At 27.6% G+C, this 19,344-nt stretch overlaps 1 protein-coding gene across 4 annotated transcripts in view; it reads right to left on the bottom strand.

Annotated features, from left to right (window-relative positions):
• Positions 1-19,344, bottom strand: part of LOC114132681 (semaphorin-1A) — a 234,473-nt gene that overhangs the window by 51,841 nt on the left and 163,288 nt on the right. Inside the window, exon 3 of one of the 4 annotated variants that reach the window (XM_050202245.1) lies at positions 1,410-1,506. The exons of the other annotated variants lie outside the window; for them this stretch is intronic. Coding sequence (XP_050058202.1) covers positions 1,410-1,506 — 97 coding nt within the window. The remainder of the gene's footprint in view (positions 1-1,409; positions 1,507-19,344) is intronic. 4 annotated transcript variants of the gene reach the window in all.

A 19,344-nucleotide genomic window follows, 5' to 3' on the forward strand; every position in this document is an offset into this window, starting at 1 on the left:
TTTGGCTCGAAAACAAAAAAGTTAGTTAAAATAAATACTTAACATATTTTAAATAATTTAAATATTACTTAATAATTCTATAATATTAAACATCATATAAAATATAAATATATTATATAGGTATATGATATATTTATATCGATGATGTTTTTGAGAGAGGTTAAATCTGAAAAGTGTTATACGAAAACAAATATTTATTGTTAAAAAAATGCATATTTACTCGAATATGTATCGGTGTATGACAATTTAAAAATATATTTAGAGAGCTATTACTTAATTTGAACAGTCATTACACAATAATTATGATCCCCCATTAATGATTCAAATAAAATCTCATTGCGCTATTACAAAAGCTTGGAATTTATTTCTTAAATGAACATTTATTTTATTTCATTATTTTAAAGTATAAAAATAATCAGTAGTGAAAATAAATATGCATCTTATTCAAAAATCACTATTCACAACGAAATATTATATGGATGTTTTCATTGCGAAAATATAAAAGTAGAAATAAATTGGAGAGGGACGCTTTCACTTTTTACTTTACTCTAATGAAGAGTCTTTTCGAAGGTTTTTAAACATAGAGAACATATACATACTCAAAGAAACGATGAATACACTACCCCTACGTAAATATAGTATATTACATTTGCTTACTATAAATAAGTATTCATTTTGAACACGAATGCACACTATTTGTTTTATTTTTTTAACAAAAAAATAAAAATAAGTAAATATTCTAATCACTAAATAACATTTGAATAGGCACCTACAATATTCGTGACGTGGAAGGAAAACGCTTTCTTATACATCAATATATATTTAGAAATACGTATATAAAACCATAAAGGTAATAATAACTTAACATATAATAAAACAGATTGTATTTACCATTATTATTTTTTTATTTTTTGTAGTAAAAACTACATTTTAAATTTACTATAACTAGAATTAATTTTGAGAATAAAATATTAGCATCTTAATAAACACCAGTTATTAAAATATGAATAATTAGTTAAAAATAATTATGATCATAACCATTAATAAAACCATTAATGCAAAATCTGAAATATCTTGAATCTTAATTCTTAATCAATGTTTGTTAAGTTAGTTCAAAGTTAAGTTCACAAACTATTTGTCGACATCTTATAAGAAAATCATACTACAGTTATTACTTAACTATTCAAAGCTATACAACTATAATATTAAACATTTAAAATAAACGAAATAAAAATTATTATTATTATATAATATAATATTTATGATTATATACATACATTATGTATCATAACATAATTATAATCAAGTACTCCAGGTACTGAGTGCTAATATATCACTACGATTTATTTAAATTGTTTAAGTAAGTGTATAATATTATAATTTTACATATTGTTATCAAAATTATTTACCTGGCTCCGATCAAAATATTGTTGCCATCCCTGAGCAAAGTTTTGAAGTAATCCGTGTGTGTGTTGTTACCGGAAAATATCCTACTATGTTCGGACACTGAAATAATAAAAAATAAATAATATTAGATTTTTTACAAAACACACATAAACACACACAATAATAGTATCAGAAATTTTTTAAACTTAAATATTACAATAATAATAAGTAATGACTTGATATACATTATTCATATCGAAGACACTTTTTAAAATATTGTATTTCTAAAAGCTCTCTTACGCGATAAGCCTCATATATAACACAATTAATTTATTAATTTCAATACTATGTCTCGATATATATACATGCACAAACATTTATTCGACTCAATATTGGAATGTGCTTTAGTTATTCGTCGCACAAAAGGAAGAAGAAAACGTAATACGCACGTACAAAATATATAGTAAATCGTAGTTGTTTGGGATGATTGTAGCGATTTTTAAATTCTCATTTACTCATCTATATCGTGCACCACTGGAACGCTAATCCAGAATTTTTACCACAGCCACAATGATGGCTTTTTATAGTGACAGTATGATTATGACCTGCAGCAATACCCACACCAGACAATCGTTACACTGTCGACAACTGTCAACTGTATACGCTACGTCAACTTTAAGACCTTATCTTGAAATAATGGCTACGATGAGTTCGTGCGTTTGATTTTTAAGTAATACGAATATAAAAAAAATCTCAATTAAATACGAAATCGCGTTTTGTCCCAGAAGTAAGTACACTGGTCTGCCTCAGTGATTAATAACGACAAGACTAATCGATGCCTTAAAATCGAATACAAAGCTAAAAATAATAAAATATATTCTTATTTTAAATGTACGTCATATTGTAATTATCAAAAAATTGATTATTTATGATATACATACAAAGCATGAAGCCGGTAAAAAACCGAAAAAGATATATTTGTAAATACAAATGAAAGTATATAAGTCACAAAGTCACATGCATAGTACTATTCAAATGCGTATTTATTTATCTTCGAAAAAACTGATAATATAAATTATAATAATAATATTTGTTTAATATTATATTACTTATTAAAATATTTACTCATTATAACAATAGTAAATCTTGTAACACAATTACATAACCGAAGCGTCACATTCAAAACTTGTTGGAAAATATACTATTAAAAACGTGAAGAGACGATATTATGACATGTTAATGTAATAATTGTGGCAGATTTTAAAACGCCAATACGAGTAGGTATGTTCATGTTCATTTGTTAAATGCATCATCCCAAGCACAATAAGAGTTTACTGGGGAAATTACAAAAGAATATTTGTTTTGACAGATGTTAGCAAAACGAAAGATTAATAGAATAACATAATATTGAATACATGGCGATGACTCGGCTACAATTACCCTTTCGTTAGAGTTATAAAAATATAAAATACATCTATTTTATAGACAACAATTATTACATTACAAGATTTTTCGCCTCAATATCAGAAAAAGAAAAAAATGTCTTATATGATTTTAATTGTATTATGATACAAACCCATTATGATTTAAATAATAATACTTAATTAATAGAAAAATAAATTTTAAAATCAAAATTTAATTTCTACAAAAGACGGTACAAACATAACTAAACCAATAAAATGCATGTGAAATATTTTTTTTAACTTGTTCAATTCATTTAAAACAAACCTTTTTTCGACCAACTGTGTAATATTAAAATGATTTAATAAAATAATTTTAATTAATAACATATAATTTATTTAAATAAAACTAGTGTTGTTACTCATCAATTCGAGTGAATAATAATATTATTTATTAGAATATACATTTAAAATTTAAAATGCATGACATAGCAAATTATTTTAGTACATTTTTTTATAAAGAGCATACACAAAGTTATAAATTTTAAATTGAGTTACAAAATAATCAACACTAATATCAACATTTTAAGTATTAAATAGTACATACATATTGTATACATTATTCATACATCGTATTTTAAATTAGTCCATTTATAATATATTATAACGATATGCTGTTTTATATTATTTATTTTGATATTTGAATTATATTTTAGTTTCATACATTTAACGAGTGACATTATTTTTACAAATTGCATTTTGTCAAACATCCTAACCACACATGAAAATCATGAACAAAGCCGGGATCTCAGCAGATAATTCAAGCGTAGAGTGAGACGATTTTCGACACCCATTCGATTGTCCTCCATTCGTTTCAAAGTTTTCCAACCGAAAAAAAAGAAGGAAAAATCGGAGCCATTTCTTTTTCTTTTCTTTTTTCACAACTTGTATATCCGGTGACGATTTTTCGTCCACTATAAACCTTTTTATAGTGTATAGATTTTTTAGATGTTCAATCCATCTAAGTTCTAAGTCTGCCAAGTTGTCTCATAAATATTGCAACTTCACTACCAACTATAGAACCAGATAACAGCAATATAATTTAGTAAATGTCAGTAAACACATGATATTCAAGTACAGACATCATAATAATTCTCAGACTAAAATCATTTTTATTTTACGTTTCGTAAAAATATAAGATAGTTTCAATATATAATTGACTTTACAAAACATATTAAAAATACCTATTATTTATATATAACTATAAATATATTATAATTTTTTTTCTGTCTACAGAAAGTCCCTGAATAGTGTTGAATTCTCAGCGTTTAATCTCCAACTTGGTAAAAATATTGGTCGACGAGTTCCAAATAGATAGGTATTTATTTTAACTTTTATTTAGTTGATATTCTTGATGAGGTAGTAGAATAATTCGGTGTTAGCATTGGTATTTTAAACGTAAGAAAAATTACAGCAAAAATACAAAGCAATTACTTGTAAAACAGAACATTTTTAACAAAAGAATATATAGGTACATTGTATCACAGCAAAAATGTAACGAATATAATAAAAATAAATACACGATTTATATGCTGTATTAAAAAATACTGAGTTATTGTTATCTGTGTATCCTCACGAGACTTTGCGCTATACTATGATCGACTTTGTATTGTTCCGGTTTAAAAATATTTATAGAAAACATTCCTATTTGTCTACATTTATTTTTATGTAACGAAAGCGTAATACACCACGATGGGGATGATGATGATGATGACGATAATTTACAGAGAACACTGAACTACATTTTACAGCAGCGGGGTGAAATACAATGGCATTTCTATTGCAGGGTAACTATGCTTAGTGAAACTTTCAAGTTCAAAAACGAATACAAACGTTTATCTACAACTCTTTATATCTACGTATATTATATACGCGTGTATCCTTTAGTGAATGGCAACGATAAAACTTCCGCCCGGACGTCCGGAAAACGACATGCATCTGCTTCTTGGCAGATGCCGAATCATATATGGCGCGCGCTAGAGATATCCTAGCGTCGATGTGACGCAGCCCCTGGGGTTGGTTTTGATTAAATTCGGCCAATGTAGTTTGCTTTCTAGCAAGCGCCATTCCCCGGCAATATGACAACGCAAAAAAAAATAATGCTACGAGAACGATACAAAGGGAAAGAAGTGCCGATTGTACGGATGCCAAGGAATAGAAATTCGAGAGCTAACGTTTTGGATGTAAATGACTTGGCACTGTTGAGGCACTTATAGGAGCTCTTGTTGAAATAGACAACGCCGACAGCGAGAAAAACATTACACACGCTCGAGTACATATGACATTTGATCTAATAGTGGTATAATAGATGTTTTTTGTACGGCAAAATAAGTTTAGGGTTAGGTACCCGCGTCTAATAAATTTAGTCAGAAATTCAACTGTCGTATCACATTTTGATAAAAATACAAAAACTACAACTTTTTTTTTTTTAGTTATTTAAATTAAAGTAATTAATTTTATGTAAAAATAAAAACCCTAATACTCGTATCTAATTATTAACTTAATTAATCAAAAAAAAATAATAATAATAATAATAATAATAAAAATGGAAAATGCATAATAATAGTTTTATTTATTAACTCTTAGTTAAAAACAGTAGAAAAAAATATTCAAATTACTTAGACTTAAAATGTACACTCTAACATCGTATATGATATAAAAATAATTATGACAATATAGGTAACATCATTTAGCAAGAATAAGAAAAGAAATATAATGCCTTATACGAATATTATTTGAATAAAAATATTATCTAATCGTATGTTTTACAAATAGATAACAAGGCGATTAGTACACTATACAGTATCGTATGTACGATTAAATGCTATGAAGACAACTTTTGCAGAATTCGTTTAAACTGTAGCTAATTATACCATTCCGGTAATTATTATGTTCTAAAGATGTTAACAAAACACGCAATAAATTCACATGCAATAGCAAAATTTGATGTTCTTGTTTTGATATTCAACAGGATCATTATCTAAACATCTTAATGTTTTATGTAATTAAAACGGTTGCTTGTTTCTCCGTCATAACTTTACTTATTTACCAATGAATAACTTTATGACCTTATATTTATCAATGGTCGAGGATAGCGAAACAGATTTTAAACTCAACACAAAACAAAATACTAAATCCAACGTCATTACAATGACATCTCATTTATTAAGCCCTATAAAGTTTTCATTTAGGTCGGGGCTATTAATTTTTTTATATCTAAAACCTCTAATGTTAGAGACCATAACCAGTCATTTATTCGGGTAACGATTCCTGTTTTGCTTACTCCCTAATCGAATTTAAAGCATTGTAACATATCTCCAAAGGGCACGTCATTTGTTAACAGTTTGAAGAAACAAATTTAGATATTACTGCGATGCAGTAACTGGGTCATTACTTTGAGAGCATTAGTTATTTAAACAAGCATTTTGGTTGAAACGTGAATACTAACTATTTATGTATGTATACAAAAACTACTTTTCCACTACTTCCCAGCGCCTGTACTAATGGAATTGCATCGGGAATTCAAAAACGTAATCATTCTACAATTTGTTTTTAAGAACTAACGCAATGCTGTATTTAATCACAGTCCTACAGCTGTGTATTTGTTATACGTTCGTCGTCTACATCTGTAATATATCTAATCCAAAGCGTATCTTGATAACACTTAGACTCACCGATATATGTGAGTATAATACTGTATATTATATATATATATATATGTATGTATGTAAAGAGATAGAATGTTAATAGCAATATCTTCAGTAAACTGAATACATTCTTATCAAACTATGTGGGTATACTGCAGTGTAGCTACATCGAAAATGTCATTTATCCACCCCGACACACACAATTCGTCTTGAATTCTGTCAATGCAGTATACAAGCTAACATAGCCAACTGGTTGATTACCTTACCATCCTTTACAACGGTCTTACAGTTCAATACGGTCAACAAAAACGCATTGCCTGTACATATCAACTTCCCTAACATCAGGCTAGTACTTTTTAAGTATTTTCACAGTGCCGATACCCACCAACACTGTCAAACACCACGATAAAAAACACTTATATAAACAAAACAGAAAGCTATTCCATACACATTATTTTTTATTTTTTATTTTTTTAGAAATGGTTTAAACATTAAGTATTCACTTTTCTGATTAAAATTATTGCCAATCATTGAACACTACACGTATTCTCAATGCTCAAATAATAATATTCATTGTTCAATTTACTACAGAGGCTGAACATTAACAGTGGACACCAGCAACCAATACCATTGCAGCGGTGTTAGTATAATAATTCTTTATGGGAAACTTTGTCTGCAAATCTTTTGCAAAAAACCACGTGATTTTACGGAAGTAATCTTGCAATTATTTACGGATAATGTTCCTATTTTATATTGTACGAAAAAAAGAAATCCGGCTTAAGATCTTCGAAGATATCGAGCATATTGACATAATGTAGGCTAAGTACCGAAAAATAAAAATGTTTAACTGTTTTTCTTAAACTTTTAATAAATTAAATTAACAACATAGTTTTTGATGTTTTATTTGCTTAGTAAACGTATTTGTTTTGCTCACTGGATTAATGATTAAAATTCATAAAAATTAAAATTATACATGTTTACACCCATATGTATATAATTTAATGTTTTATTGAATACTTAATAAACACATAGGTACGATACATTGTTTTGTTTAATATACAGCGACTCCTACCCTTTTTAATTAATACATAAAATTATTCGACGTATATACATTTGAAAAGTAGGTTAACGCGAGGGCGTAACCTCAATTGTCAGTTATATAAAATAAATGCATTTAAAATTTAAAAAAAAAATACAAATAGAGGTTTTAAAAACATATTTTTGAATGATAAACAAAAGTTTTATTCCATGGGATTTTTTTTAGGCATTTATAGTCAATATAGTCACTACCATAGTCTATTTAATCGTATTGATCGTAAATTGTATATATGTAAGAGTGAAATTCAGCCAACAAAAATGCTATGAACGGAAGAAATGAAGGGAAATCGGCGTGTAGAAGATATTTAAAAAGAACGCTGTCAACCTTCCAGAAAAGGGGAGAGAAAAAAAAAGAGAGAATGTTAAGTACGAATAACTAACGTAAGAATGGAGTGATCGAAACATATAGAATATTAATATGATATTTGTAAGTATCGCGAGAACACTTTTCTCAAAGAATTTGGGTTTAAGGGAATACAATCATGTATTAAACATAAAAATGTGTGAACAAAAACTATATCGATTTGCAATTAGAAGATTCGTCTTTGCATACGTAATTTACCGAATGAACTATGTAATAAAAAAATAAATAAAAAGGAAAACTATAAAAAAAAAAGAGAGAAAGAAACGTTTAAAATTAAAAACTTCTTTTTATTGCGCATTGCCGATTCGTGATAAGAATAACTAATATTCGTTTCGAATGCAATTTTAAAATATTTATTTGAGTTTCTCTTTATAACCACAGTACTTTTATTTTAGATATAATCAATTTATATGACTAGAAAATGTATACAGTGTTAACACTGAAGTTAATATAGGTACTGAAAAGTTATAAAATTAAAATTAAAGTAGGTAAACATAATAATTTTATTATAGTTTACGATCTAGTATACAGAGAGGATATAAATTAGGATTTATCAAAGATAAAATAATTATGTATACTGTTAAACGAACCGAGCACTAAAAAAATCGATCTTATCAAATTAATTATAGAATCTGTCAGGTTAGATTAAAATATAATATATATTTAGTACTATAAAATACCTAATATCAACCATTAAACGCTTAACAGGGGAAAAAATGTTAATTCATCACAGTAATTAAACCAAGAAATGTTTATGCACACTATCACTCCCTTTAAATTAGGATTATAATATGTTATTCTTACACAGCTTTGAAACTACAACGTTACACTCTCTCAATACATTATCCAGAGGATCAAAGACCCAAAAATAAGCCAATTTGATGGGTATCAATATAGAGCTGTAGGCTTAATTTAAATACATATACAAAAACTAAGAGTGTTGTCTTAATACTCCTTATAGTCTTAAACGTCGGAAACAAATGTTTAACTAGCTGTATTAAAAAAAAAAAATTTACAACTATACCATTTCTGTTTAATCCCACTGTAATTTTGTTAAAACCACATGCGACTGAGAGAAAAGTGTGTATATAAAATACAATAACATATAATTGAATAAAATAAAAGTATAATTATTAATAGCCAAAACACAAATAAAATAAAAAATGTTTCATGTACTCTTATAATTGAAAAATATTTAGTTACCAGAGACTTCTATGACATTATTTCAGTAATTTCAGTAAAAATTAGGTAGATGTACCAATTTAACAGCTTGCTATACCTGCAGTGATTGAAATCATATGAATATTCTAATTTGTATATTGTACACTTGTACGACAATATGCATTTTGCATGACTAAAAATAATAGCTATCGGACATTAAGTCAATTAAATTGTACATTTGGTAATTTATTTATCACTCATAATGTATATTACAATCAGTTTAAAATAATTATTAAATAGAACAACGTACTATAGGGTAATTATCTAAAGGTATATTATTATTTGATCGCACGAGTCTATCAACTACACTGGTTTGGTAGAAAAGAAAAAGAAACTGACAAAAAAATTAACGTGGTATTTTAATATGCAGTTTTAATAGGAGATTGAGTAACTGCTAGGGGAATAAGTCATACATTTCGCAGTGATAGAAAGATATATTTTGAGGCTCTCATCATATTATTTACAACTTTATATTTAATTCCTTTCTCAAACTACTCGCTTAATATTACATAAGTAGTAATTAATAATCTAAAATGGAAGACAACGACATTTAACTACAGTTATAATTATTGTTCCTCATTTCCCCAATGACATTTAATCGTTAACTATTTCTCAGTTAGTAAATAATTAGTTATCACGTAAATTATGGTAAAATAAGGACTATGCCATGTATACACTAAAATATTTCATTCATTCACTGTTTTACAATAGTAAAGTGTATTTATAAAATGTATACATAAATTCAGGTTTACTTTAAGAATGTAATAAATTCGTCTATTTACAATCTTAAAATACTTATACATTTTTTTTTATTTTTAAACTATGTGCTAGGTAGTTTAAGAAAATATTATTTAACAAGAAGATCCGTCATATCGGATAATACTTAACACGATATAAATAAAATAATTAGGTGTAATAATTTGTTATATTGAATATATAAAAATGTATAAAATACAAATAATGTATCGACAGAACTCATAAGTATTAAATAATAAACAAATGCATTATACTCGTATTTCATTTAAATTGGCATTATATATAATATTATTAACAGTTTAGATTTATTTAACATCATGATTATACACAATACAAACCGATAACCAACCCTTCAATTGTATGACAGCCAACTGGAATGAAATAGATAACAAAATGTTTCATTCTCAGAACCTTAGAAAGAAAAAATAGGGGACATCATATATCATGGACCATGATTTTCACTGAATAGAACTTTAGGAACAAAATATTACTTATCAATGTTCAAGCTATTTATCGAGGGCTATTTTATATTACTTTTAGTAGGTATTTACTATACACTAATGGTTTTTCAACATTTATGAAGACTTAAAGAAAATACATTTAATCATGTTTCAACTTTGAATTCCTCGAACGATTTGATAGTTTGTATGCCAAACAAAGATTTTAAATATTTTTTTTCTTTGAATGTAAACTTTATACGCTTTTAAAGCACAAATAAAATGTATATTTTATTTGTAACGCCAAAGTAATTACATTTTACGATTTTCAGAATTCATGAATATTATTCAAAATTATACCTTGTGGTTGTAACCTCTCAGCAATATATTACGTTAAAATTGTAAAAGTAGGAGATACACATTAATATATTCAACGCTGTTTTCAAAATTTTAAACACAATGTTGTATCTAAACATGACCTCTATTTAATTAAACATACGTATAGTACTCATACACAATGCACGATGTTGTTGGGGATGCACAATAATGATTTTAATTATTTATAATAATTAAATTTAAAAAGTAAAAATCATATGTTTTCATTTTTATTTTTATTTTTTATTACATAAAACACAATACGCCAAAAGTGAATAATTTTAAAAGTGTATTTTTAAAAAACGATTCATATTTACAGTTAAATTTCAACGCTTTGTTTATAAGTATATAAAAAATATATTATAATGCTAATACAAGAAAAAAAAAGGATTTCAAGGATTGCGCGATGGAGGACCTATGCTCATACACAATCACGTCAAGACCGGGACGTTATCCAATCTTACTACGAAAGAGATTATAATAATATATAAATCTAATTATAGTGCATACAGTTTGTTAACAATAATTACTCTCTCGATGTAAAACCGTAAAGCCAGTGTAGGGCGTGATTAATGATGTGCATGTATATTAAAGATAGAGAGACGCCCTCGATATTAACGTCGGAGTTCAACAAATTTGAGAGGGATCGATGGGGCCTTATTGAAACGGAGAGTAGAAGACAGCGCTATGAAGACAAGGCTAATTTTTGCGCGCGTGTCTTTGCCCAATATTGAAATCAGAACCCCGTTGTTATTTTTTTTTTTTTTTTTGACAGGATATATACAAGGAGGGAGGAGAGTTGTGGGAAATGAAGAGAAATCGTCGATCGTCTGGGATGCCATTTATAAGGATTTGCCATCGGCCTCCGCCGCCCGCCGGGGTCGACGACTATTCTGCACAGGGTGCGGTGTACACCGTATATATAATATGGTACGCGCACGGTACCGGCGCGATGGCGACTTTTGATTAATTTCGATTATCCTCCACCGTTGTTAAGCACGTGGAAGGAACGCATTGCGTCAGCTGCAAAACGATGGCGTGTTTTGACCTACACCCTGCTCGCGTATAGTCCTCACGGTCGAACGATACATAGATACTGCATAACAACCGTGGAAGTTAGGTTATACTATAATATGCCCGAATATATCACAATATGGTATATTATACGTAAGAGCACGGCGTTTTATGATCGCAGTGATTAACTAGTAAACGGCCGAAATCACGACTAGTAAATATATAGGATGCCGGGCACCCGCGAACAAAACGACCTAACCTATAACCTAATAAGTAATAACCCTTTTTGGCCGATGGCATTCATAGGAAAACACCACACCACGGCCATTATACTGCTCGTATATAATGTATAATATCACCTTTTGGACCGTGTAATTATGCGGTTTAGTTAATATAACGATATCGTTACACCGGGGGAGGAGGAAGATAAAAATTAAATTAACATGCCATACAGTACGTTGTATATACACACGTGTCACACACCGTACCGCCATGGTAAAATAAATTACCGCTGTGAACTTAAGAAATTCTCGATTAACATATACATAATATATAAATATATTATCAGATATATTTTATATAATTCATCGTTTCAAGTCACAAACAAATGTTATACATTATACTGCTGGGAGAACGAAATGAATGCAAGCAATTAAACAAAGTAAACAACACAGTATAATGTACTATATACAATATTAACAGACACAAACCACTATAAATTGAGATGCGAAATAACGAAGAGTATGTAAATGGCAAGTTTGTAAACAATCATACAACAATTATTATTACACTATCACAACACGCCTGTTTAAAATTTGCAAAGTTATGATCCTCAAATATTTAGCTACGATGTATAAGTGTAGAACAGTACTGTGGTATATGTATTATACATAATATACCTCCTACTTATTAAACTACAGTTGTTTCATTCGACAAAATATACAAACGCAAAATTAAAATACCAGATTGAACGTCGTGGTCGAAATTGCAAAAAGTAATTTAAGAACTTTTGTTACCGCACGCATCGAAAAACATGACTGTATTTTTGAAAATTGAATAATCTATTGACACGTATTATATAAAAATACAATGTGCACCTGATAGCATCGCGAGTAGTTGAAATAATATTTAATTCATTCATGACCAACTACTGATTGAAAAAAAAGGCAATGAACGTCGGAGAAGTGTGATTTACGTTACAAAACCAACTTTTAAAATACTTCCACTATGTGTATATATGCGTATGTGTATTATGATAAAAATTTAGTTGTACTAATTTCTTGGAGTTCAATTAATTACGGCCAATGGTAGGCCAAAAAGGGATAGACTATTTATTGAAATTCAAATCATATAGATATATACGATGATGGCTGCGGCGAAATGAATATTCATTGCAGGACCGGGGATGCGACGAATGCTATTGTTCAAATAAGAGTTTCTAACTCGTCGGAAATGGTGTGCCCTAATGGATTTTGTATACATGCTCATAAAATAATCGGGTGACTAACGTAAAAAAGTTTGATTAGAACTACTTTTTTTCACTAGTGTTTCGCGTATGTTATGCCGACCAATAACTACGTTTGGATACTCGATTAAAATTTAAAGCACGATTCACGATTAATTCGATAACGATGGTTGTACGGTTGATGAATTCACCCTGACGTTGCATAATATACATAAATGAATCATATACTGCAGTTAGGAACAAAGGAGATAAAATAAATTTAATGACTTTGGGTCTATCGTTATTTATTGTGTATAATTTTATTTATGAGTACGTAATACGATTTTCAGGAGAAAAGTAGCTTAATCCGATGAAACATAAAATATACATGTAATTTGTTTTCTTATTTCATATAGTTGTAGATTATGAGCTGATCGATGGATACATTTATACAATTAATATATCGTTATATATGTTCTCCAATACATACATAGTTTTTTTTTTTTTTTGTACCAGCTATCCATCACCTTTAAATGCAGTTAAAAGCTTCAATATTCAACTTCAAGAGCAGTTTTTGGTAGAAAATTGAATCTAGATTGTACTTTTAGGGAGAGTCAAAAACAAAAAAGAAGATATGAAAAAAACAGAAATAGTTTTGAAACACTAGTTTTTAATAAATTCGATTTTGTTTTTTTTCGTCTTTAAAAAATAAATAGATTTGATAGTGCTATTTATCATTTTCACCAAATTTTATATTAAAATATTTTAGACATGATCATAACACATTTTTTCTTATATTTATATTTTATTTTTTTTTTATTAACATTTACAATTTTATTTTAAAAGTTAAAAGGCTTGATAATATAATACAAGTTTCTCATAGTTTGGTCGCACAGAAATAAAAATATATAAATTGAAAATATTCGCACATAGTAAGCAATTTATTTTATAAGCGTTTGAAGTTCAAATTATTACAAAATTTGTTTAAATCACTAAAATTTGAAAACTAATTTGTAGTTAAATATTCATACAATTTTAATTTTAATACTTTTAAGGTCTGAAAAATTTAATACAAGATTTTTCTTAAGTTGGCTAACTGGAATAAAAAAGTTTTGCATGAAGCCACATAAATTTGTTAATTAGAGTTTGAAAATCAATTATAAACATTTGAAATTTAAATTATGGCCTACCTAATTAGATATTTAAATAAAAAATAACGACTTTTCTCTAACGATTTTAGTTATTATGTTGTAATTTAAAAATCATTAATCGTAAATATTGGTTATGCAATTAGAAATATTATTATTTTATATACACTGTGATATTTTACCACGATTCTGTTCACATCGTTCTACAGTACATCAATATTGATTAATAAGAGAATAACTATAATATAACATATATTATTTTTACAGAAAATGAATTAAAATCGATATTTTAATAATAAAAAAAAATAAAATTACAATAAATAATATATACAAAATAAGATTAATCTTATATACCGTCTTCTTTGATAAGAACCATTTTTTGTATAAAATAACTTGACTTTAAATTTAAATTTAGTACATCCAATGAATAGTATATGAATCATGAAATGACCTACTCAATGACGAAGTACACTTGAAAGTCAATACATATTAGAGAGGCTGTCTTATTTTATGTTTATTTTTTCATTACACCTTATAATTTTATACTATGCTTATACCAATAATATGTATTTATATTCATACACATAGAATTAACATATTTAAATTTATTGTTTTTATTAAATATCGACCAATTGTACAATTTATATTTTTTTTTTCATAACATATACTTTAAGTAAACCCTTGTTTTATTCTTCGACAATATTATAATATTTATTTTATTAAATACACAAAAATAATTGAGAAATTTTAAATTACGCGCAATACGTATCAATTTCAATTCCAAGCACTCTTATTCATTATTAAATATAAATTATATGTTACAAAATGTTATAATTTATAATAATTTTATTTAATACAACAAAGGCTATTGAAAATAATTATTTCACGATTGTTATAGAAAAAATATATTTTAATAATCTATTTAATTAGTTATACAAAAAGGAAACTATAGAAAAACAAGAGCCAAACTCAGAATCCACTCCAATAATGAACCACAGATTCCTTAAAATAATAATAAAAATAATAGCTACAATAATTGGGTTAAGTTTTTAAACATATTAATAGATCCAACCCTTAATTAAAATATTATTTATGTAACGAAAATAAATAAAATTATTAATTCTTAAGAATACGTATCTATTATGCATTATATTTAAAAGTAAAACATAAATATATAATTATGTTTTTCATATTAGATAATATTATAAACTACTAAGTTTTAATGACAACAGTTTTCATAATTTAATCAAACTAAAAAAATAAGTTATTTTATTTATTTAAAATAAATACTGAAATAAGATATTACAATAAATCTTAAAATTTTAATGGTGGAAACGTTGAGTTTCAAATCCTATATTTGTGCTATTATTATTATTATTATGTAATTTTCATTAATATCAGTTCTCTCGCCTCTTCTGAAGTAAAATGTATTTTAAGAAAACAAGATAAATTAACTACTAAAAACAATCATAATTGAATTCTAACTAGTGTATTCTCATTATTTATTTATACAGGACTAGACCACAATTAGTGAATTAGTTAAATAAATAATGAGTAATTAATTAAACTATCATAAACGAATACTACATAAAATTATTAAATAATGAGAAAGTTCCATTAAATAAATGACAAATTCATGGAAAATATTTTGTATAAATCAATAAATATAATTTGTATAGAGATATTATGAAGTAACAACTTTTTTTTAAAAATTTCGTGTGAAACGCCACAGAAGCTTTTAATCTGTTTTAAATCTATACAAACGTTGCGTAAACATTATACGAATAATTTACATAATGCTATAGTATTATTTCAACGGGGATATATATATACTATATATTATATATATAAACATTTATTATTATTTTTTTTTAACATCACCCTAATTTGAAAATAATCACCAAAGTCCATCAGAGATTTTTTTCAAAAGATAATATAGAAACAATTCGTAGGCGTCTAATTAAACAATGATAATACTTAATTTAGAGTTAATATCTCAATTAAAAAAAATCCAAAACTGCAAAACATAATCAAAATATCAAAAATAAAGTTGTTATCTAGTATTGATCGATAGAACTTTCAAATAAATTATCAGTTAATAATAAAGATATTTTAATATACGAGGGAGTATATTATAATTTACATTATACATTATTATAATATTATTTATTTCATAAAATATCGCATCATCGTGCAGCTAGGTCACTCGTATAATTATTTTTACGAAATTACTCGAAACACATCGTGGACTAGAAGCTTAAAACTATCCAATTTCACGGTCGGTTCGTTTTTGGGGCGAACACACATTATCCTAAGAGCCGTCGGAAGTTACCCACGAGATAACGGAAGCACATGCAAGTCCAAAACACAACAAATAGAACGATGGTGTGTTTTATAATACATCCACATTTCTTTTTTTACATTTTAGATTACAATATAGTATGTATAATATTTGCATACAACCATTAATGTTATTTTTTTTTTCTATTTATTTCGACCACCACATTCACAAGCACAAAAATATGAAATCTGACTATATATGGATGAACAACAAAGGGAAAATAAGGGATTTATTTTGTTAACTCCCGACAGCAAGGGCCAAAATCTCCATTCGCCTCGCCATAGTAAAAACCATGAAAGTCAAGACGGGGGAAGGGACCGCAAGCCTTCACGCACTGCCGCACGCGTTATATTATGCGAACACACGGTCCGATGGGCCAGAGACACGCAGGCCTAATAGTACGCAGATGCACACACACGCGCACAGTCTTGCGTGCAACCTAATGATACATTATTCTTTGGGATTATGTCAATAATAAAACCCGAAACGATTTGTATACATACATTATGATCACCAATAAAAACGTATCAATACATTTAAGTACGAAAAACTTTAAGCGATAAAAATATAATAGTCCTTGAGCTGTAATAAAGACAAATTATTTGTATAAGATAATTTAATTTACTTTATGTACGAGGGACATAAAATACCGACGAACTTAATTCTGTATACTTTATCAAAACCAAAAGTTTATGGCAATGATTATGAAAATGTAAGTCGTTACGTGAAGTACAATAATACTTATAATATACTATAATTATATATTTGATATTTGAAAATCTATATGTATTCTTTTATAAAATGTTAAATTTAAAATAAAATAACTTTTTTAGTGTACAGCGTTCGGAATTTTTTTAGATCATAATTGTATTTTTCGTTGTGAAATTGTTTAGTGTTTCCATAACATTAAAACCCGAGGGCTCTGCGTATAATAATTAAAAATTGAATGATATGAGAACATACCTTTTATGACAGTACAACTGAAACTAAAAATATCAATGAAAAAATAATAAATCAATACGTATAGGGCGTTATTTATTTATTTCATCCATTGTTTTTATAAAATATTATTCATACGCCATGAGAAAAATATATAAATATATATCTGAATATTTAAAAACTTTGAGTAATATATGAAGTTCAAGAAAACCTAATACATAAATAAATAGACTTCCATGCCAAGTAACCATTATGCGTCTTATTTTCTCCATTTATTCATATGTCCTTCAAATCATAATTTATTTACGGTATAGATACTGAAAATTCCTATAAATAATAATATATACAAGGAACATTGACTTATTTATGGAATTTAAACGATGTCTAAAAAATACAATTACAGCAGTTGCATTTTAAATTTATGGAGAAAAAGGAATAGTAAGTATTTAAATATTTCACCGTACACTATAATACTCGGTCTCAATATAACAAACAACGTTAAACCATCGTATACCAACGTTTTCGCTGTATAAATGTCATCACTATATAATAGAATATTTGTATTTCCATGCCAATGTTTTATATTATTTAGTATATATATATGTATGTTTGTGTTTATCTCACTCACGCATACATACGTTAATGTGATAAGTAATGTAACCCTATTGAGTTCAAACACGGAGCGCTTTTCATGTCGACACGAGGAAGCTCCGACGAAGGGTTACTCCGTATTTCGTTTGTGTAAACAATATAGGTCGGAGATGCGCTTAGACCAATACGCACATACCCGTGAACATAAAAAAAAATATCTATATAAATAACAAATACAATGTTTAAATAAATAATATTGTAGGAAGCGGACTTCCAACGAAAAATTCAATTCTTCGAAGAGATCGTGCGCATATGAGAAAAACTAATTTTATGAAAATTCCGTAAGTACAGTCTTTTCTAATTTACTTTAAAAATATTACTCAATCGCAGATATATTATACAATTTAATTATAGTTCGTTATAATTTATTATAGTAGACGCGAATAGTTTAAATCGTACATGCTGTATATTAAACTCGTCAGTTCAATGAAATACAAATTGCGAAGTTCATTATCGAGAAGTGTTCTCTGTAAATGAAAAAAAAAACCTCATCATTGTTAATTGCAGTTAGGAAATATATGTGTGTTTGTATTTAAAACAAGACGCACGCTCTTTTTGTAAAATATAATCTCCATTAAATCCGCACGAATCAACATTAAATAATATAAATGCGATTATAGTAGTTGAATGTTATCGTTTCAGACGGTCCCATTCGCTTCACAGTATAATAATACTACACATTACAGCTGATATATTGTATCATACGCGTATATAGAACGGTACATACACAGTGTCATCTACACCGAGACATATCATATTAGAGTATCGGACACCAATATAATATTGATAACCGATTTGATATCCAACGGATGCGGATTGCTATAATCGTCAGACCCCTTCAGTCGATCATTCCGGTCGGTTGCCCACGTTGTCCGCGCACACACACATTATACATAATCATTATACTCATGCAATTATTCTAGCATCCAATTTATTTTCCTGAGTAATTTCGTTTTATTAAAAAAAAAAAAATAAAATAAAAATCATCGTTACGCACACGCATATTATTCATTATTCATCAACGCTCATCATAAAACAGCGTTTTCCGCGCCCTAGTCCTCCG

This window comes from Aphis gossypii, chromosome 2 (genome assembly GCF_020184175.1).
Source record: "Aphis gossypii isolate Hap1 chromosome 2, ASM2018417v2, whole genome shotgun sequence".
In the NCBI taxonomy this organism is placed as follows: domain Eukaryota; kingdom Metazoa; phylum Arthropoda; class Insecta; order Hemiptera; family Aphididae; genus Aphis; species Aphis gossypii.